This window comes from Myodes glareolus, chromosome 9 (assembly GCF_982192425.1).
Source record: "Myodes glareolus chromosome 9, mMyoGla1.1, whole genome shotgun sequence".
Lineage (NCBI taxonomy): Eukaryota > Metazoa > Chordata > Mammalia > Rodentia > Cricetidae > Myodes > Myodes glareolus.
Window position 1 is genome coordinate 80,635,834 of NC_142034.1, and position 23,726 is coordinate 80,659,559.

Consider the following 23,726-nt stretch of genomic DNA (forward strand, 5'->3'; position numbering starts at 1 on the left):
TTTATTTGTGCATGTATGTCTGTGTACTACCTTCATGCAGTACCGCCTGGAGAACAGAAGAGGGCAGCAGATGCCTTGTAACTGGATTTACACTATTTTGAACCATGATGTGGGTGCTGGGAACTGAACCCAGGTCCTCTTGCAAGCACAGCCAGTTCTCTTAACTGCTCAGTCATCTCTCCAACCCCAATACATTTTTATTTATATTCTCATTTGTTTTAATGGTTATTCCTGGTTGGTACCATAGTTTTAAAAAAAGAAAATAAAGAAAAGGATGTTCTTAATTTTGAAACTATTTGCCTATACCTTTCAACTTTGGTGATTTATATGTTTATATTTAAATCTAATTTATACATATAGATATACAAATGTATATGGGGATTGAAGACAGGAACATGTGCATATTAGTTCAGTTTTATTACTGAGCCACACACATGCTGGCCTTTGCAATTTGCACAAGGTAGGGCTGCGATTTTTTTCCTTTGCAAACATCCAAAAATCATTATCATTGCAACAAAAAGATGTTACCTGTATACAATGTTAAATCTCACCAACAGCCCTACATTTAGATAGACAGTCCACTCCAGGCTAGCCTCTGTCAACACTGCTATCTTATCCCAGTCACACAATCGAGATTCTAATCCAGTAGGATAGTCCCTCTCTAACCCTTTTTTTCAATTTTATGATCTCTCTTTAAGCATTTATTGCTGAAATATTTTGGAATCATTTTTGCTAAGTTCCTCCCAAATCCTTCTGCTATTTCCTATGGAGCTGCAGTAAATGGATAAATTGAATTGCAGGCCATTGACACCTTCTCAATATTTCCAGAAACAGAATGTGTCCTTTCATTTGCTCAAGTCTTCTTTTATGCCTCTCAGTAAAGTTTTCTCATACAGGTCCTTTATGTCCATTATTAAAATTATTTCTGAAATATATATATTATAATATATATAATATATTATATGTTCCTCATATATATACTATTATATTCTGCTTTATTGTGAATCCATGCTGGTCTATAGCAAGTCCATTAACACACACTGCTGTATACATGTCTGGTGGAGCAACGGTCATGGAGGTGGTGAAACTGGACCAGAATAGCCCAAGGCAGAGAGAGAAAGAGGGTTGAGGAGAGAAAAAGGAGAAAGGAGAGGAAGATGAGGATGAGGACAGAGACAAAGAAAGCTTCACTTCTCCTGTCTCTCTTGCCTCCCAGGCCACTGCTCCCCCAATGAGAACCCAACTAGAAGTTGGTGAAGTGGAGTCATCAGAGTTACAGATAGCTTCAGACACATGAGCAAGGGAGGTCAAAGACCTCAGACAGACACAAGGGGCAGCTTGTGACAATTTCAAGGCTCCCGACACCTCTAAAGATCATGCCTGTGCCCAATGCTAGTGCTGTTGCCCCCACAATATCTACCAGGATGTGGGCCATTCGAGAATATGCCAACAGGTGCAGAACTGAATGACCGAAGCAGGCTTATCACGTCCAATGGGAAACTTGCCTCAGGGGCGTATTCATGTTTTTTTTTCTGTAGAAACTGAAATGTAGAGTTATTTCCCATGTAAAATGCATGTCATTCCGTGAGTCTCCCAAGACTGGAGACCACAGACACTTTATTCTAGAAGAGCCCAGTGAATCGACTTCCCTCCTTCCCACCCTAGAGTGACAGGGCCACATTCCTCATAAGATAAAATGAGGGGGACTTATCGGCAGGACCACCCCATCACTCACCCTGAGCATCCAGACAAACCACAGGACCCTCCCCCCCACCGCAGGTTCAATACTGTTTTCAGTATCTCGGAATACCACTGTAAACTGGGAAACTTCTAAGATGTAATTTTAATACTACATGATACAACCACCTGCATTACACGGATGAAGACCATTCCCCCTGCCCACGCAAGCCTTCTGAAGGCTTCATGGGTATTTCAAAATCATCTCATCCCTCCTCGGCATCAGAAATAAATACTCAAAGGATATGTGTGGTGGCAGATAACGTAATTTTTTTTTTTTTTAGAGCCTTCCTAGAACTAGCTCTTGTAAATCAGGCTGGCCTCAAACTCACAGATCTGCCTGCTTCTGCCTCCCAAGTGCTGGGAATAAAGGCATGCGCCACCACCGCCCAGCTCAGATAACAATTTTAAAGTGAACAAAATGATGGGCATTTACTTCAAAGACTTTACATAAAAGACCAATGTTGAAAAGATGCTCACTGTCATTAATCATCAGGAAATATGGATCAAAGCGATGAGTTATCACCACACACCCATTAGAGAAGTCACCAAAATGATTAAAAAGTCATTTTTTTTTTAAAGTCAAAAAAAAATGCTATGCAATACCACAGACCTGAGTTCAATCTCCAAAACCTAGATTTAAAAAAAACAATCTGGGAACCCCAGCTAGTGAGTCGGCTCAGCAATTAAAAGCGCTTGTTGCCCTTTCCAAGGGCCTAGGCTCAGCACCCCCATGATGGCTCATGAGTATCTCTAACCTCAGCTCCACAGGTCCAGCACCCTCTTCTGGCCTTTATGGACACTGCACACATGTGGTACACAAACACACTTGTGGTAAAATACCTATATACATAAAATGACATGAAAATGAATAAATATTTTTTTTAATCTAGATGTGTTGACACACACGATCTCAGCACTGTGAAAGTAGAGAAAGACAAATCGCAGGGGCCACCGGGCGGACCTTCTGGCCAGATCAGCGAGTTCTACACCAGTGAGAGGTCAGGTCTCAGGTGACAATATGAACAGTATCCTCAGAAACAATAAGGTTGACTTCTGGTCTCCCCGAACACACACACACTTGTATGTTCATACATGCTCACACAAAAATAAATAAAAACATTTAAGCCCACAGGGGGAGTAAAACAGGAAATAACAAGTGCTGGTGAGGACGTCGGAAGCCGGGAATCCCCCTGCACTGGCAGCGGGGTTGTAACAGCAGCACCGCTGCTGTAGAACACCCTGCGGAAATTCCTCCAAAATACTGAACTTTCATAAAAGCCGGCACTCCTCTCTCTGGGCACAGCTCAGAAGAGGGGGTAACAAGATTTCAGAAAGCTATTGGCTCTATCTTAGTCACAACAGCCAAGTATCAGGAGCAACCCAAATGTCTATTCATGCATAGATAAATAAAGACAAATTCGTGCTTACATACAATAGAATATCACTAATCCTGTCGAAAGGAGATCCCATTGGATGACCTCGAGGATGTTTTGTTAAACATAGTATGTCACTGGATAAAAAAATGATAAATAACACATGATTTACTTTATTAGATCATTTGTTCTTTTTTTTTGTTTTGGTTTGGTTTTTTGGTTTTTTTCGAGACAGGGTTTCTTTGTAGCTTTGGAGCCTCTCCTGGAACTAGCTCTTGTAGACCAGGTTGGCCTCAAACACACAGAGATCCGCCTGCCTCTGCCTCCCAAGTGCTAGGATTAAAGGCGTGCGCCACCACCACCCGGATAGATCATTTGTTCTTTTGATGATCAGTTTCTTGAGTTCTTTGTATATTTTGGAGATCAGCCCTCTGTCCAATGTGGGGTTGGTGAAGATCTTTTCCCACTCTGTAGGCCGCCATTTTGTCTTGTTGATCATGTCCTTTGCCTCACAGAAGCGTCTCAGTTTCAGGAGGTCTATTTACTAATTGTGGCTCTAGAAGGTGAGGTCACAGACACAGGAATGGAGAATGGAAAATCCCACTGATCAGGGGGAGGAACATACCAAAAAACTGCTTAATAGGCACAGTTCATGTCAAGTGAGATGGAAAGTTCTAGAACATGCATGCTCTGCCAGTTTATAAATTAGGAGGGTAGTTTTGTGCTATGAGCTTTTGCTACAATGAAGAAGACGAGGCGAAGGTGGGGGTATGGAGAAGGAGAAGACAGAGAAGGGAGAGGAAAAGAAAGAACGATGTTTGCAGGAAAGTCGAAGGTATTCAAACACAAGGCACGGACAGGTTTGCCCTTGGGACCGGCACCTTTCGTGACATTCCTCTGTGGTCCCATGGTATCCCCTTTCCGCTTAGTCAACGGCACTGTTGAGGGTACAGTCTGTGTTTTGCGTGTGTTTGTATCCGCCACACAGGCTAACTCTGTACCTGGCGCAGAGCCGCTCTCCCACCAACGTTACCGAAAAACTAATAATAAAACAACGGAGCTGTTAGAACGGGGCCTCAGTTTCTCCGTCTATAAAAGGAGCCTAAAACACCTGCCTTTTCAGCCGTCTGTGTGCTGGATAAGTCCCCTCAGCCCCGCTTTGACCGTGGGAGGTGAGAATGTGGGGGATAGCCTTCCTCCCACACCACCAGCTTGTGTCTGCTTCCATCCTGATGAGTCACCTGAGACCAGACACTGTCTCTCTTGGACAGAGCATGGCAAGTAGCTGCTGGGAGCAGCCGGCACATAAATCTCCGCTGCGTGTCCCCCTCCCCCACTGTTACCTAGGGAACACCCAGACCCAGCCAAAAGGGAGGTTCCCAGACACAGGGCTCTGGCCAGTGTCTCAGCCCTCTCCCTTGACAGCCCAACAGGCGCACTTCCTCCTTCCACACCAGTCAGAGTCCTGTCCCTGTGGAAGGCTTTAAAAAAAAAAAATCCCAGCCAAGAAGCCCTGAAAAGTACCAAGGTCTCTACTCCAAAAGCTGAAGGAAGCAAAAGCAATGGGCGAAACGATGGCACCAGGAATCAGGCCGATGGGGCCTTGCTCTGCCTGTCCATCTTCCATCAGGACACAGAGGCAGGCACTCTTTCTCCCACCTTTCATGGATGTGAAAATTAAGTGGAACATTTGTCAACTGCCTGGCATAAGTCCTGACAGATAGTAAGTAGTTAATTGACACAGATAGAAATGTAATCGTTTCAGTTGTTCATAGGCATAATAACAGTAAACACGTATTGCCCATGCTCTACTCTCTCAAGTGTTATCTCGTGTACGGATGAGGAAACCAGGCTCAGAGAGGTTAAGTGATTTGCCCAAAGGCCTCCAGCTAAGAATCAGATCTGGTAATGATAACCAGCTAGCTGCTTTGAAGGACTGAAGTTACTCTGATAACGCCATGGGACTGCGTGGGAAAAAACGGAGTCTCCCTGTGCAGTCACCCAAATGGGCCCCCTCCCTGTGGATCACCTCCAGACCTTGTTTCAGACACATCTTTTTGTTTTCAAATTCCTCCTTATAGAGTCTTGAGCACTGGTGAGCTCTGAGTGGCCCATGTGTGTGTGTGTGTATGTGTGTGTGTGAATGTGTATGTGCATATGTGAATGTGTATGTGTATAAGTATGTGTGGTTATGGTGAGTATGTATATGTGTATGTGTGTGTGAGTGCATAAATGAGTGTGTACATGAGTATGTTTGAGTATGTGTGTATTAGTGTGTGTATGAGTGTATAAGTGAGTGTGTGTGTGAGCGTGTATGTGTATAAGTGTATGAAGGTATGGGTGAGTGTGTGTGAATGTGTGAGAAAAAGTGTGAGAATGTGTGAGTGTGTATAAATATGTGTATGTATAAGTGTGTATATATGCATTTGTGCATGAGTGTGTGTGTGAGTGTGTGAGTATGAGTATGTGTGACAGTTGTGAAAAAGTGTGTGAGTGCATGTGTGTTAGTGTGTATATGAATGTGTGTGTATGTGTAGAAGTGTTGTGGGTATGTGTAAGTGTGTGTATGAGTGTGTGAGAAATAGTGTGTGAGTGTGTATGAGTGTGTGAGAGTGTGAGTTTGTGTGTATGAAGTGTGTATATGTGTGTATGTTTATTGTATGAGCATGTGTGTGAGTATGCAAGTATGAGTATATGTGAGAGTTGTGAACGAGTGTGTGATTGTGTGTGTGTGTGTGTGTGTGTGTGTGTGTGTGTGTGTAAAGCCTAGATAAACATCTTCTAAAACATTAACAGTGGTATTCTTTGAATGGAGACTGAAGGCTTCCTATTGGCTTTCTCTGCTTTCCCAAACTTCACATCCGCCCTGTATATGCCTTTCAGAGTTCATGTCTGCCCTGTATATGACTTCCTATAGTTCACATCTACCCTGTATATACCTTCCTATAGTTCACATCTGTCCTGTATATATCTTCCTATAGTTCACGTCTGCCCTGTATATACCTTCCTATAGTTCACATCTGTCCTGTATATATCTTCCTATAGTTCACGTCTGCCCTGTATATATCTTCCTATAGTTCATGTCTGCCCTGTATATACCTTCCTATAGTTCACATCTGTCCTGTATATATCTTCCTATAGTTCACGTCTGCCCTGTATATACCTTCCTATAGTTCACATCTGTCCTGTATATATCTTCCTATAGTTCACGTCTGCCCTGTATATATCTTCCTATAGTTCATATCTGCCCTGTATATGCCTTCCACTGTTCACTGCCACTGTACAGTATGCCTTAATAAATCTGCTGCTACTCACTCAGTATGTAAATAATGACATAATATGTGGTTAATGTGAATACACTTAATTTCATGACTATTGTCTGGACTTCAGTAACCTCAGTTTGGCTCTGCCTCTGGGTGACCACAGTCAAGGCATTTGTCTGGCCTCGGCTTCCTTGCCTGTGACATAAAGGAAGAGCCACATGACTTCTTCAGTCCCTACCAGCTGTGATTCTGAGCATTTCTTTCCTATATACACTCGAGCAAAGTAAAAAATATAGATAAGAAATCAGTCCTGAATGTAAATGGGCTCATTTGCAAGCCCCAAAGATTCCATCAGGAGCTGAATGTGCTCTGCAGAACTCAGAGAGACGACCTCCCAGTAAAGACCCGCTAGCCATTCCACCCAGGAAATCTCTCCAGGCCTTCTACGGGTAGGAAGAATTAACATTACTGAGCAGGCCTACTGTGTGTTAGGTCTGGCACAAGCTGCATTATCCACACTCTAGCCTAATTCACAGCACTTGCTGTCACCTCTGTTCAGCATGGAACCCGACTGAACTCTCTTGAGATACCCAGTGCGTCTCTTCAGGCCACCAGAATTCTGTAATCAGTGTTTCTTCAGCTCCACAGAGTCAAGGAGTTGAGGCTCTCATTGGCGCACATGACTAACTTAGAAAGAATAATTTCAGTCCAAGTTCAAAAGTGAGGAAGAGGAGCCACAGAAAAACGCTATTTCTCAGGGGCAACAATCTGACCCTGGAAATGCTCCTGACTCCCCAAGCCTCTAGACAATGGGGCATGAGGCTGGCAGACTGACTGGGAACAGGTTAGAAGGTCATAATTTAGGAGTTGCTGAGGACAGCATGGGACATTTGGATTCACTGGGCTCTTGGAAATGATAGAAGGAAGATCAAGGAGAGCAGAGCTCATGCCCAACACAAAATCTCCCCGCAGAAATACAAAGTTTATATAGAGTCGAGTTAAGCAAACCTCTCCTGACCAGTTCGACATGTAGCAAACTCTGGCTTCAAAAATTCATGGCAAGAAAGCATTAGTTCAGAAAAAAAACAAAAAACAAAAAACAAAAAAACGCACAACTTCAAAAAAAATGACTTCATGAGGGCTGGAGAGATCACTCAGGGCTTACAAGTCCTTGCTGTTTCTTACAGACAACCTGGGTTCAGTTCCCAGCAACTAAACAGCAGCTCACAGCCATTTGATCTGTAACTCAGGACACCCAAGGGAGCCAAGCATATGCATGGTGCACAGACATACACGCAGACACATCTCCATGCTTATAAAATAAATTTTTAGAAATAGCTGCACACAGCCAGACATGGTGGCTCACACCCATAGCCTCAACAGTTAGGAGTTTGCATGGTGAGATCCAGGACAGACTATGTTAGTTACAGTATGAGGCACTGTCTCCAAAAAGTGGGCTAAGGGTATCTCAGTTGATAGAGTGTTTGCCTGAGATACAGGACACTCTGGGGTCTGATCCTCAGCACAGTATAAACCAGGCATTGTGGCAAAAACCTATAATCCCAATATTCGGATGGTGGCGACGGGAAGACCACAGGCTCAAGGTCATTCTCAGCATCATCATGAGTTAGAAGAAGACTGAGATACATGAGAGCTTGTCTCAAAAATAAACTGGTTAAATAAACGAATCTAAAAAGTAAAAATAACCATGAATAAGAATATTTACAAATGGGATGCCATGGAGTCAAAGTCTTCACATGCATCTTGATTATTTTAACTCTTAAGTTAAGGCTGCTGTCAACCTCGTCCCATTCGTTCATATGCATTCACCCACTTAGAGACTTTCTTGGGTCCTTAGATAAACAAAAAGAAACATTTCTCCATCTCACACAGATCCTGAGTCTAGGGAGAGGGGGTGACGGCAGTGAAATAAACACATAGAGAAGTGCGTGGCCACAGAGCAAGTCGGTGCTACCAGCAACGAGCCACGATAGAAAGATAGAAACAGAGAACAGGGTAACCTTCTCTTGCCTGGAATCAGCAAGGAAAATCAGTCATAGGAAGATCACAGGCAGGGGTGGGGCATCATAAAACAGGAAGTGAACCAGTAGAATGAGGGCAAGAACCAGGAGAGAGGACCCCAAAAGTAACAGGAGGGAGGGGCAGGAGAGACGGCTCAGCAGGTAAAGATGGCTGCCAGTCAGGCTGACATCTGAGTTCAGTCTCCAAGTGGTGGATTGAGAAAACCAATTCCCGAAAGTTGTCTCCTGCCCTAACACACACATGCACACACACTCACACACAAATTAATTTTACAATTTTTAAGGTCATGGATGGGTAGATATGAGCGATGTACAGTGATAAATATGCATGACAATGACATAATGAAATCTAGTGATTTTATATGCTAACACTTTTAATTAAATTTTTTTAAAGAAGAAAACAAGAAAAAGTAAGTGACCTGCAATCTGTGGATGAAGGTGGGGTATGGGCAGGAGTGAAGTTCAACGAGTGGAGGACAAGGCCGTTGGTCGTGGGCCCCACAGAGACAAGAGGGCCAGGGCTGTCACTCAGATCACCTGGGTTTAAGGCCTTGGTCCTTCAAAAACCCTGTGTCCAAGACCCTCTGCTAAGTCATTTGTACTTTCAGGGCCCCTATTTGATTATCTGTAAAATGGGCACATTGGATTTAATGATGTCTCCCAAATATGGTCAATCAGTCTATTGTAAAAGAACCTCTTAGGCTACCTGTGCGAAACACAAGCTCCTGCTCCATGTCAGCGCAAGAGCATCAAGTGCCCAGGCATCCAATTTTAGGCCTCATTGTCGGTTACTTTCTCAGCTCAAGTAGAGAACTCTAGTCAGGCCCTGGAATTTAACTGAAAATGCATATTCTTCAGCATTTTTCTGCTGCTTTTTGTCCCTTTCTCTTCGTCCCCTTCCTTCTCAGAGTCCTGGCCCTCTCAAGGTCTGGGATCAGGGAGGATACACATGGACATTCCCGCCCCTTCCTTCCCTGTCCTCCTAGGGAGCGAATGATCTCCCTGACTAAAGGGTTATTATCTATGAGCCTCGTTGGCCTGATGCACAAGGAAAATTCCTATTGACATAATTGTTCCAGTGTCCAAGAATCACAAGCCACGAGCTTGCTGCCCTGCTTGTGGAGTTCAGCTCTTTCTCTGTGCACAGCAAGCTCCACTGGGCCAGCTGCCCACCATACCCCACTCCCTGAGATCGCCAAGACCCACACTGGATTTGCCTCCAAACCAGGAAAGGCAGAATGATTTCCAGAGAGCTCTGCACTCTCTGAATATGGCCATTTGGAAAGTAAAGGCAGATAGACTATCTCTGTGTACTTGGTAGTATTTGTGTGTTAAAATGAAAGAGTCCTGAGCGCTGGAGAGAGAGAGTTCAGCTGGCAATATATCTACCTTGCAGAATCTAGGACTGAGTTCAATCCCCTACACCCACATACAAAAGATAGTTGTGGTGGCACGTGATTCTAACGCCACTAGATACAGGCGGATCCATGTGGCTCACTGACCAGACAGCCTTGCCTAATCAGTGAGCCCCCAGAATCCTGGGAGTGGGAGTGATCATGTTTCAAAAACAACAACAACAACAACAACAACAACAAGGTGGGTGGTATCTCAAGAGGAATGATGTCAGAGATTGTCCTTCCCTTCACACACACACGCACACACACACACACCAGTGCACATGTGCGTATACACACATACACTTACCTACACAAACACTTGGAGGAGGTAGTCTTGATAAAGCATGCAACGTATATATCTTGGGATGCAAAAAGTTCTCTACAAATACTCTCTGTTACTGGTGTTCTTGTTTCTTCGTGGAAATTTGTCTCAGAAAAATAAACAAAGGAAAAGAACACATCAGTTATGTCCACTGTCAATCAAGAGTTAGAAGGACAGAGGAGAGGCTGGCTCAGCAAGCGTGTACTTAAATCATTCAGGACTGAGAAATCTGTTGTGTACTTTTCAGATTACACCAAAGTATCAACAACAACTAACATTTGTTGAAAGCTTTCTAGGTTCCGGGCACAGTTCCATTTAATCCTCTCAACAACTTGCTGTGGTAAATATTATTAAAACCCCCATTTTATAGACAAACAGATGGGAGGTTAAACAAATGAAGGAGCTTTTCCAGATCGCGAAGCCCAGAAGAGGTGAGAGCGAAAAGACGATCTACCCGAATGAAACCAGTCTGGTGTGCAGCCAGCTACTTCCTTAAGGCTAACTGGCATCTGATGCCATCCTTGGGGTCTGGAGCCACACCACCACCTGGCTCTTGCTCTCTCTCATTCTCTGGCTCTCGCTCCAGCAACAGCTAACGAGCAAGCTTTACAGACCTTAGAAAGACAATTATTTGGGGCTGGGGAGATGGCTCAGAGGTTGAGAGCACTGGCTGTGCTTCCAGAGGACCCAGGTTCAATTCCCAGCAACCCCATGACAGCTCACAGTTATCTGTAACTCCAAGATCTGACATCTTCACACAGACATACGTGTAGGCAAAACACCAACATGCATATAAATAAATAAATAAATAAATAAATAACAACTATTTAGTTGGGTTTCTATATTGTCAATGGTTCTTTAGATACATAGAACTGATAGAATGAATGAATATGTATATATATATTCATTCATTCTAGCATTCTATTCATTCATTCTATTCATATAGTCATCCAATATATATATATATATATATATATATATATATATATATATATATATGGGGCATTTGTTCAAGTGACTTATAAAACAGTGTCTGGATATTTCAACATGGCTGTCTCACATCAGAGAGTCTACTAATTTGGTGTTTGGTCAATCCAGTAGCCTGGATACTTCAGCAGTCCCAGTCTACTACCGAAGGCTTGGAAGATACTTGGAGAGTTGCTGGTCTTCAATCAATGTTGGAAACCAGGAGAAACTGGTTCTAGTACCAGTAGCAGCCACAGAATGGATGGACTTGCCAGTGAGAGTGAGGGCAAGCAGGCAAAGGATGCTCCCTGTTTCCATACCTTTTTATCTGGGCTGCCACCAGAAGGTGCCACACACGTTTCGAGTGGGTCTTTCCCCTTCAAATAATAGAATCAAAGGAATCTCTCCCGGGAGTTCACGATGGCTTCTGTTTGGGTTAATTTCAGATTCCTGTCAAGTAGACGACAAAAATTAGACCCCACCAACTCTCACACTTCTTGGAGAAATTGAGGAAGGAGCCTGCTGGTGTAAGCTTACTTGAGAGGCTCAGAAAGATTAAAAGAAGAATATTTTTAAAGAAACACATGATATTTGTAGGGCACAGTATGATAATCTGCTATGTAGACACACTGTGTATGACTGAATCCTGACAGTGGGCCTTCCCACCTCCTGCAGCATCTGTCCTGTTCTGCGTTGGAAGGGTTCGGGCTCTCCTGGGTATTTTTAGATAATAGATTGTTGCCAGCCATACAAACTCTGCTGTACCCCTAGAATTACTTCTTCCTACTTCAGCTCCCATTACCCAGCCCCCCTCTACCCTTCGTGGTCTCTCCTCACTCCTCTGCTGCTCTCCTCTCCCTAAGGATTGACCTTTATAGCTTCCACAGATGAGTGATGTCATCCAGTTCCATCCATGTTACCCATAAAATGAATTTCAAATTTCTTTATAATTGTTTTTTAATTATTTATACTAATCCTATTTGAGGGGTTTTCCTTCGTATATGTGCACAGAGTGTGTGCCTACTTACCATAAAAACCCAAAAAGGGTTAGGGAGAACATCACACCCCCGGAACTAGAGTTACCACTGTCTGTTACCACATGGGTGCTGGGAACCAAACCCAGGCCCTCTACAAAAGCACCAAGTACTCTTAAGGGCTGAGCCTTCTTTTCTACTCCAAATTTCAGATTTCCATTTTTTGTTCATTTATCTTTGTTCTCACTGTTGTTTGCATTCCAGACTGACTTTTTTCCCCTCCCTATCTCTCCCCTCTCCACTTCAACCCTCCACTAAGGTCCCCATGCTCCAAATTTACTCAGGAGATATTGTCTTTTTCTACTTTCTACTTCCCATGTGGATTAGATCTATGTAAGTCTTTCTTAGTGTCCTCATTGTTGTCTAAATTCTCTGGGATTGTGGTTTGTAGGCTGGCTTTCTTTGCTTTATGTTTAAAAACCACTTATGAGTGAGTCCATATGATAATTGTCTTTCTGTGTCTGGGTTACCTCACTCAAAACAATGTTTTCTAGCTCCATTCATTTGCCTGTAAATTTCAAGATGTCACTATTTTTTTTTCTGCTGTGTAGTACTCCATTGTGTAAATGTACCACATTTTCCTTATCCAGTCTTCAGTCGAGAGGCATTTAGGTCAGTTCAAGGTTCTGGCTATGACAAACAATGCTGCTATGAACATAGTTGAGCACATGTCCTTGTGGTATGATTGAGCATCCTTTGGATATATACCCAAAAGTGGTGTTACTGGGTCTTGAGGAAGGTTGTTTCTTAATTTTCTGAGAAACCACCACACTGATATCCAAAGGGGTTGTACCAGCTTGCATTCCCGCCAGCAAAGCAGAAGTGTTCCCTTTTCCTTACAACCTCTCCAGCATAAGTTGTCATCAGTGTTTTTTATCTTGGCCATTCTTACAGGTGTAAGATGGAATCTCGGAGTTGTTTTGATTTGCATTTCTCTGATGACTGAGGATGTCAGACTGACGTCTAACTTGCAATACAGGAGAGGCAAGCCTTGAACTCCTGACCTTTCTGCCTCCTTCTCATGAGTGCCAGAACTACCAGCATGCATCACCACATTTGATGTAAGATTTCAAATTTTATGGCCAAAAAACATTTCATTTGTACGTATAACACATTTTCCTTATTGGAGGAGAGATCTAATCCTTGGATCCTACAGAGAAGGGCCCACATCTGTGCTGTCCTGTAACACAACCCCAAAGACTTCTGCTCCCATGGATTTGTGCCCCTGGTCTACTGAGACTTGCCCAGAACTTTCTGAAGTGTTTTTGCTGTTGATTTTTTTTTTAACAGCAGCATCAAACCAGAGCCAAGTGTGGGGTACCAAAGAGATGAAAAGTATCGGCTTTCTCATCAGACGGCCTCTATTACAATCCCACATTTGCATAATTCCAGGCAAGTTGCTGAATCTCTTCCAACCTGTTTCCTTACCTATAGAAAAGAGCCAACAATATCTGTCACCAAAAAAAAAAAAAGTAGTGTGAGCAGTTAGATGAGGTGACTCACATGGGTGACCTTGGCATTTACCAGTGCCTATATGTACCAAAAAAATCATTTAATATAAATGGGGCCACAGGAAGCAGGCAAAGTCTATCACGAAGTGCTTCACACTTCTGTGGGAGCAGAAGAGATAGACGGGGCCTCCTGGGAATGCACATCTTGTAGCTAACGTCCATTATCCCAGATTTCTCTTGTTTAGAAGTTTCCAAAACATTTTCTACTCACCAACAGAGTCCCCATAAGAAGACGAGAGACAAGAGACCAGGAAGCCTCCTCTTCCTCCCCTCCTCTTTTAAGGACTCTCCAGGCAAGCTTCCAAATCTTTTATTTGGTGTCCAGCAAACAGCTGAGAATCTCTGGGCACTTCCTGTCTCATCATTACCCAGTGTTCTACTGAGATGTGCAGAGCAAACTCTCTCTCTCTCTCTCTCTCTCTCTCTCTCTCTCTCTCTCTCTCTCACACACACACACACACACACACACACACACACACACACACACCCTCTTCTCCCTCACCATGTCCCTGTGCCCAAAGTGATGCCCCATACAATTAACAAGATTGCCTATATCATCCCAGGACATCTCTACCCAAGAAGAAAGACAAGGAAGCAGAAGCCAGTCTGAGTTCACTCCTCTGCCTTGCTCCCCTGGGGTCTGGTTTGTCCTCCACCCCCTAGAGCTAGGAGGCGCTTTGTCCCGATACAATTTTTAGATACCCCTGAGGAAAAAATTCCCACCACTTCCTTTAGAACACTTTGAACTTGGTGACCACCGCAAGTGAAAATCCCCCAAAAGGCTTGTGTGGTTTGGATAAGAAAGTACAAATGAGGAAGAAAAAAAAATGGACAGAGAAATTCAAGCCTTGTATCCTGTATTCCTTTTCTCTCCTCCTTTAACCCGCCCCCTTGTTCAATGTCAGACCCAATCCTCGGCTTCCCCATCATTTCAGACTGCACAGTTCACGAGCACAAGGAAGACCAGCATCAACTCACTTCATTCAATTCAAGTTGTGTTCTATGATAAATAATAAATAGTAAAACACTGGATTCGCATTGTTGCCCCAAAGTGAAAGAGAGAAGGAAGGAAACAGAAAGTAGGAGAGAGTCAAAAGAGTCACAGACAGTTGTAAGAAACAGGATAGAAATAAATTGGTTAAGGCTCCAAACAAGAAGTTGACCCTGAAGAAGCCACAACAAAGAATTAAAGAAAATCACGAGCAATAAATGCATACATACATAGATGCATATATAATAGTTAAATACATACATACATGACAGATACATAAACAATGATAGGTAATTGACAGATAAATGATAAATGAATAGATGCATAGGCGACCATGATAATATACATACATGCATATCTAGGTTATAAATATAAAATTACAGAACGTGTTAATGTAATAACAGTGGCAGCCTTTGATTGGGGGTTTTTGATAGCCAGCTTACAGCCTAAGCTTTAAAGACCTGAGCATCTTCATTTGCACCACCACCTGCTACTATGTGCTTTGTCTCAAGGAATTGGAAGCCTTATCCCTGGGGCACAAGTAAGTTAAGGAACTGAAACAGCCTATATAGCTTGCCCAAAGGTCACCCAGCTGAGCCACTAAAACTGCATTCACACTGAGAGCCTGTGGCATGATGCAGAAACATGATACCCGTGGCAACGGAGCTACGAGCGTGGAGTCACATCTCTTGGCTACTGACACTGGCTCGGCCTCAAGACGAGCCCCACCCTCTTCCAGGGCCTTTGTGTCCCCACGTGGAAAATTAGAAAGCCAGACTCAATTAAGAGCTTTCCACAAAGTTTCAGAGAGCAGATATAGCAAAATCTGGCTGTATAGGTCAGATGACCCAGATGTTGCAAAAACTCAGTTTTGCACATATAGTGTGAAAATTGTCATAGCCTACACACAAACAACACGAAATTTCAATGAGACTTTTATTTAAAATTAAAATAAATAAATAAACAGGCGCACAGGCTGGTTTAATCCACGGACTACAGTTTGTTTACCCTGGGCTAGATGATCTTTAGAGTTGGGGTGGGTTGATGGTGTAGTTGCTGCTGCTGTTCCTGTTGCTGCTACAATTACTGTGGCGGCAGTGGCAGTGGTGGCGGCCGCGGCGGTGGTGGTGGCAGTGGCTGCTGCTGCTGCTGTTCTGACATTCTAAAAGTTCCTGGTCCTGATGTGTAGTGGTAGTTAGTGCTCAGGGTGAAGGGGCAACTGTGAGGAGCCTGTTGCCGTAAGCGTCGATGCCTGCCGCACGTGTTGTTAGGTGACTCTGGCATCATTTTCTCCGACACGGGCTAGCTGGCATAAAAGACTCGTTCTCAGGACCCACAGCGAGTCGAACTGTCAGAGTCTATGCACAGGCGCCCTAGGCTTGAACCCTGGGCTCCCAGGCTCTCCCCTAACGTGGGATGTGAATTCAGCCTCTGGATGACCAGGCGATTCATCTTCATCAGTTTGCTGCTGAGTGCTGTTCCGGAGCCCTCCTTGCTTACAGGATGGGGTGCATGCACTGAATTGGGGGAATCCAAGCTTATCGAGATTTACCGCCGACAAAAGCCATTCCGCACACATGGAGCTGAGATCCCTCACTCTTGGGAGTCTTTGACATGTATGCTGTCTTTAGAAGTAGCATGTATGTCTGCTGCAGCCAGCATCCCCTGTCCAGATAAAAGGACAGGACCCTTCTTGTCCCTCTAACAAAAATTCTCCCTCAAGAGCCCACAGTCCCAGGGTACTTCATGGAGTTGGCACCCCACAGCATCAGTGCCTTTTGCTTTTTCACCTCATGTATGGGTTGCATTGTATCCTACCCATACTATCTGCTAGTCCTATTGCCTCATTTAATCACTCAACCACAGTTTCCCCATTCATCCATTGTCCAAAATAGCAGCATCTACCTGATATCATTGTCACAATTAACTAAGACATAGTATGGCAAGCATTTTGGCCCCATGCCAAATACTTACTAAACGCCTTGCCACTCCTGGCTGAAAGATGTTACTATCATCTTGCACTTGGCACTTTTCACATAATATCACACTCAGTCTTCACCATGTCCTTAGGAAGCAGGAACTATGGTGATTGTGATCTCACCAGTAGGGAAGCTTGGAGTCCAAGGTGGTTATGTGATTTACCCAAGATCACCAATTATGAAAATAAGATATAAACCCAGTCAATGAGATGTCAAACTTCTGACTCTTAATACTTTATTCCCCTCCCCCAAACCACATTAGTTGCTCTTAAAGGATGGAGTGGAAATTACAATGAACCCAAACCAGCTGTCAAGTCTTTGACAGACCGAGCACCAATGGGTAAGGCAGGCTGGCCCAAGGAATGCCTCTGCAGAACCTTCTATGGGAAATGGTCCTGCCATCCCGCCTGCCTGACCTCCCCTACCTCAGGGCCCTGGCCCCATTCAATGTTGCCTGCTGTGATTTCCTTCAGGCTAAGACGGAGCATTCGGCTGCGTTTTTTTTTAAATCTCAGTCTGGTGCAGAGAGCAGACTGTACTGCAGCTTTGAAGCCAGATAATAACGCTCTGCATACAGAGGTTGACTGCTCACTGGAGAGCCTTGGTCATGTCCAGAACCTTGCTGAGCCTCAGTTTCCTCCTTTGTAAAATGGGCGTGAGTCCCCACTTGGACGATTATGAGGAGTGCCTGGCATATGGAAGGTTCTCTCTAAGCATGTATTCCCTGTATTCCCCATGCTTGGAGGGTGGTGTGTGACAGGTTACCATTTGCTTAGTTAAGTAATCTTTGATTCCTGCACAGCACTCTGTGCGGTACCTAGCACAAAACCCACAAACCTGTCAATATCTGATTGGATTTAACCTGCAGAGAGTGAGACATAGTAAACCATAAGTAAAAAATAAAATAACTCTATAATTTCAGGAGAGAGATTGCCTCCCATAAGTGTCCTAGGTAAAACACTGCCAGCCTCAGTTTCCCCTCTGTTCAGACTCAGGGGCAGCTTCTCCTAGAGGACTCACATAAATGAAAGTCTGCAAGATCAGAGGTTTCTAATATAATAAGATGGGTAATGAAAAGATGCTTCTTCCCCAGGCCTCCAGTGAGTCAGAGCTCTGTGCTTGGCTTTGCCCCAGGGAGTACTGAGAAAATGAAATATCGTCTGTAGCCTCATGATACCCAAACAATTCCGTGGGTCAAAACTCTTCCAGAAGGGCAAAGAGGTATCTCCAGTGAGACGAGGGACGGAGGAGAGTAAAGAGGTGACCATCAGCAGGGTTCGATTAGTGGGGGCCCTGCCTCGTGTCTGCCATGAAGGCAGACCTGTTTGCTTTGCGGTGGGACATGTTTGTTTGGCCTGTGGGAAAGAGCTGGTAAATGACAGCACGTCAGAAAGCTGCAAGGATGTTTGACTTTCCCCTCTGCCTCAATAATCTCTTCCACATCCTGACACCTGACTGATACCACAAGTCCTCACCTGGACAGTAAACTATTCTTTTTGGTAATATAGATAAGCCAACCCTGAATCTCAGATTTGCTCTCTATGATGTGTGGGTGGGTGCACACGCGTGTGCACGTGAGCCTGAGTGTACATGTGCATGTGTGTGCGTGTGCACATGTGTGCGTGCGCGTGCATGCACGTGCATGTGTGTGTGTGTGTGTGTGTGTGTGTGTGTGTGTGTGTGTGTGCACATGTGTGTTTCTTCCCTCCTGGTCTTTTGCCACCATAAGAAAACAATGTTGGAGGCACTGGGTTTTCACATAGCATCTGTTTGCTGTGAATACATAGAGACCACTTCAGTGGATTCTGTGGTGTGCTGCTGGTTGCTTAGTAGCTTCCAAAAGTAATGCCCCAGGAAGTGAGAAACAGGCCACAAGTCAAAACGTGAACTGGGAATTTGTTCTTTATTCTGCTTCTCCCTTCCAGTACCCACATCCCTGACTTCGTACAAATCAGCTTTGCCCCAGCTCACCAGTACTCTCTTCATGCCCCGCATCACCCCTGAGAGGAAACAACTCCAGGAAATGTCTGCCTTCCTAGCCCTCAAGATACGTAGGAAACTGGGATGGTGTCCCACTGTCATCTCCCACAGGAGATGTAATAAAGGGAGGGTAGCCGGACGGATTTAGGGGCTAGTCTACCCAGCCAGCGCACAAGGGTATCTGCAAAGGTCATTGGGACTAGCCTCTGTCCCCATACACAATAGTACCAGAGCTTTCCAAAACCAAACCTCTTGATTAAGATCACAGGCTGAAGGCTGCAGACGCTGTCCTGGTCCACATGTCATTGTGTAAGTCGGGAATGGTTATGGGTGGCTTTTTTATGCATCAGGAGAAGCCCTGTTCTGTGGGTCAGAGAAAGGGGTCAACGGCCCGACTGCCTGTGCCAGCTGGCCTTTGTCTCTGCACCATCTCTATGAAGCCAAAATGGTATGTTAAGGTCTTAGGAGCTCCTACAGATCCGCATTACCACAAGCCTAAACATCGCATAGTTTTAAATATCTAAAGGCAATTTAGGACAGATAATTGAAATGGGGGAGTCGGTTTTCAAGGATGTCTGCATCACAGTTGGGTTCATTTGATTGATTGATTGATTGATTGATTGATTGATTGATTGATTGATTTTTACCTCGGAGAAACTTCTTGGAATTGTATACTTTGTGGAACTGGAGAACTTGTGCATTTTCATGGGAGAAGATTAAGGCTTTAAATGTATATTGATACATGCTCACAACAGCAGCAGTTAAGAAGCCGGGACAAAAGGAAGATTACCATGAATTTGTGGCCATCCTGAGCTAACAGTAGGTTCTAGGCCAGCCTGGGCCACAAGTAAGGCATCTCTCTCTAACTATCAAGGTCTGGAAGGGTGGTTCGTCAGTCAAAAGCCTTTGCTGCTCTTGCAGAGGATTCAGGTTCAGCTCCCACCACCTACATGGTGGTTCACAACCATCCCAATTTCAATTCCAGGGGACTCCATGCCATCCTTTGACCTTTGCAGGCACCAGGCATGAATGTTGCATGTAGCTCACAGCTGTGCATGTGGGTATTATACATATACACTCAAAATAATACAGTGAATCCAAAAAACACAAACAAATAAAACCTTAATCCAATCCAAAAAGTACAAATAGGAGAAGAGAGGCAATGAGAGGAGCAGAGAAAAATGTAGAGCTCAATAAAAATCAATTTTAAAAAAGTACAAATAGAAAGGGATGAGGAATCCAACTTTAGGTTAAAGAACTCTCAAGTGAATCATCTTGCATCGTGCCTAACTTCCTCGCCCCTTAATCGAAATATAGTGGTTATCAAAAAGCTGAAATAAGAAATTTGGGCTGTGGCTTGTGGACTGGAAGAAAGGGGTATCGGATCTCTCCTTTCCGTTCAACAGCCACTGTCCTGTCCTGCTTCGTGCTTCCAGTATATGGCTAACTCTCTACTTCACTGTTCTTGTGAGTCCATGGAGAACAGTTATGCTTCTCTCAAAGACCTGTTAAAGCCGAAAGAAAATAAGCAAGCTGGGTGTGGTGGCTCATGCCTGCCACCCTAGCACTGAAAAGACTGAGGCCAGAAGATTTTAAAATTTGGGGCCATTTTGGTAGTGAGTTCAAGGCCATTGTGGGCTACACAACAAGACCCAGTCAAAAACAGAAAACAAGAAAGAGCAGAGAGGAGAAAGGGAGGGATACAAGTAAATGTTTCACTACCAGCTCACTCAACAAATGTGGGTCCCTTGCCGGCAGTAGTAACTTGGGCCCCAAAGTGAGCCATTTAAAAAAAAAAAAAAAAAAAAAAAAAAGCTCTATCCACTCTGACCCCTACTTTGCCCTATAGAACCTGTGTGAATCTGCAGCTAAGTACTCAGCACTGGAGTAGAGAGAACCAGCAGTGGGGTTCAGCTCTTCTCCTCGATAAGTATATGTCCTTGAACGAAGGGTTTACCTTCTCTGTGGGTAACAGAAATCAGAATAAGGCTAGTTCTCCTCTCATCAGGTCTTGAGAAAAGGCAAAATGAACTTAGCACACAGGCGAGGAACCCATGTATTGGTTTAGCCAGCACCAGAAGATGGGGACATGAGGGTCTTGAGTTCAAAATGAACCTGGACTGTAAAAGGAAACCTTGTTTCAAAAAAAAATCAAGCTAACACGAAAATTCTTTCTTGATTTGCCTTTATTTTTTTCTCTTCTTGTATTTGCATACCATCACCCACCTCTGCAAGCAGGCCTTGTAGCTTAATAACCAACATGAACACAAGGCAAGACAAAAAAAGAACCAACAGATGACCAAGATCATCCAAGCCCCTTCCACAGAGTTTGGCAGTCTGTCCACGCTCTTTACTCCCACCGGGCCAACTAGCTCCCTCTCCCCTCCCCCTCCATCCTTACTCAGCTCTCTCCTTTGTGACATTCCAAACACCTACTTCTATGTCTAGCTCAGACTGGAGATGCTGTCCAGTTGATAGAGTATGTGCTTGTCTAGTACGCATGAGGCCCTGGGTTCCATCCCCAGTCCAGCACAAACTGGCAGTGGTCAATGCATACCTATAATTCCAGCCCTGGGGAGATAGAAAACCCGAGAGTTCAGAGTGATTCCACAATGGGCTGGAGGGCAACCTGACTGTCTTTAAAAACAAAACAAACTTCCAATTCACGGTTCTCTATAACCTGGTTGCATGCCCCTGTCTTCAATTAATCTTCACTCCTGCCGTGAGATACCATACCTCAATCTCGCTGGTTCGTGTCTTTTGTCTAGACTCTCTAGAATGTACGCTCCCACATACAGGTCAGGAATCTGGCTACACCTGCAGCTGCTGGAGAAGAGTGCCTAGGACCGAGCTGTTTTCTGGAGGTGAACATTAATAGCCCACTGAAGGAATGTGTGCCGGAATAAGTGAACGAACAAATGAATGAATAATTGAACCTCTAGGTTTTATCAAGGCCATAGAGGTTACAAGGGGGAAAAAAAGTACCTGTCTGGTCTCAGATGTGACTCAAGTCCCTACCACCTGCCTAACCCTGGGATTTATTTTCCTTCTGTAGAAGCCGGACAAGTTGCATTGGCTTGACTCCAGGAGACCCCATTAGAGGTAAGCATCCCCAGCCCACCTTTTAACTGAAGCGTGAACAGGAGGGGAAATAATCCCAGAGGGCCCCCTGGGATGTATGAACCGGGACGCCCACACCCGGATCCCTGTTCTGTTCCCCGCCCCATCCCCACAGAGGGAACAGTGCCTGGCGCGGTTGGTCTCCTGGCCGACCCAGCTGGCGGCGGCGTCGGGGCTGGGCGCCTTGGCTGGACCCGCATTGCCCCCTAGTGCCGCACAGAGTCAGGGCGCCCGGGCTTCCCCGCCTGATGTCACCGCCGTGCAGTCAGCCCAGAGGCGGCTCATTGAAAGCGGACCCTCCTCGCGATCGCTGGGCAGAGAAGGCACCGCGGTCCGCAGTCCCTCCGCGTGCCGGGCACAGCCGGGCACCCCCGGCCCGGCGCCCGCTCCTCCCCGCGCTCCCGCGCCAGCCCGGCCAGGCGCGCCTGACGTGGACCATTAAACTTGGAGCTGCCGCCTCGTCCCCTCTTTCCTCCTCCCTCTGACAGGCGAGCGAGCCGCTGGGTGCAGGCAGGCGACGTGCTGCCGGGCTGGGCTGCCCGGGGGAGATGACTTCTCGTCAGGAAGACGCCTCTGGAAAGAAGACCACGGAGGGAGCAAAGTTTCAGGGCAGCTGAGGAGCCTTGGTCGCAGCCCTTCCGAGCCCAATCTCCTTCCTGGCTATGGAGGGCGGACTCTAAAATGAATCCCAATCTGGACACCGGCCACAACACATCAGCACCTGCCCACTGGGGAGAGTTGAAAGATGCCAACTTCACTGGCCCCAACCAGACCTCGAGCAACTCCACACTGCCCCAGCTGGACATCACCAGGGCCATCTCTGTGGGCCTGGTGCTGGGCGCCTTCATCCTCTTTGCCATCGTGGGCAACATCCTGGTCATCCTGTCAGTGGCCTGCAATCGGCACCTGCGGACGCCCACCAACTACTTCATTGTCAACCTGGCCATTGCTGACCTGCTGTTGAGTTTCACAGTCCTGCCCTTCTCCGCTACCCTGGAAGTGCTTGGCTACTGGGTGCTGGGGCGCATCTTCTGTGACATCTGGGCAGCGGTGGATGTCCTGTGCTGCACGGCCTCCATCCTGAGCCTATGTGCCATCTCCATTGATCGCTACATTGGGGTGCGCTACTCTCTGCAGTACCCTACACTGGTAACCCGCAGGAAGGCCATCTTGGCACTCCTCAGTGTGTGGGTCTTGTCCACGGTCATCTCCATCGGGCCACTCCTTGGCTGGAAAGAACCTGCGCCCAATGATGACAAGGAATGCGGGGTCACTGAAGAACCCTTCTACGCCCTCTTTTCCTCCCTGGGCTCCTTCTACATCCCACTCGCGGTCATTCTGGTCATGTACTGCCGGGTCTACATCGTGGCCAAGAGGACCACTAAGAATCTGGAGGCGGGAGTCATGAAGGAGATGTCCAACTCCAAGGAGCTGACCCTGAGGATCCACTCCAAGAACTTTCATGAGGACACCCTCAGCAGTACCAAGGCCAAGGGCCACAACCCCAGGAGTTCCATAGCTGTCAAACTTTTTAAGTTCTCCAGGGAAAAGAAAGCAGCCAAAACCTTGGGCATTGTAGTCGGAATGTTCATCTTGTGTTGGCTCCCCTTCTTCATCGCTCTCCCACTTGGTAAGTTGGGGACTAGCAGAGGGGAGATAGACCTTTTTCCTTGGGTTTCCTGATGGTCTCACCCTAAAGTTTTTGTGTTGGTTTGGTTATTTTTATTTTATCAATGTGTGTTTGGAGATTGGATAATACTGTTTGTTCTGCAAAGGCTTTGCAGATTGGGGAATTGGCTAAGAACCAACTCAGGTGTTGGTGAAAAAAAAAAAGCTAAGGCACTAGGCACTTGAAATAGAAGCTCGGGAGGAGAATCTGGGATGTGGAATGACTCACTCACTGGCCTCGGTTTAATAATTAAAAAGGACACAGGGCTCCAACATCACACCAGTGTTATTTCGGTAGTAACGATGTGTCTGAGAAGGCAGCGTCACTAAGGCAGCATAC

General features: G+C 45.4%; 1 protein-coding gene across 1 annotated transcript in view; it reads left to right on the forward strand.

The window, feature by feature from the left end:
- Positions 1 to 23,726, forward strand: part of Adra1b (adrenoceptor alpha 1B) — a 117,928-nt gene that overhangs the window by 38,242 nt on the left and 55,960 nt on the right. The window contains exons 2-3 of the mRNA XM_048435971.3: positions 21,654 to 21,700; positions 22,207 to 23,348. Of these exons, the coding sequence (XP_048291928.1) occupies positions 22,400 to 23,348 (949 nt within the window). The 5' untranslated portion in view covers positions 21,654 to 21,700; positions 22,207 to 22,399. The remainder of the gene's footprint in view (positions 1 to 21,653; positions 21,701 to 22,206; positions 23,349 to 23,726) is intronic.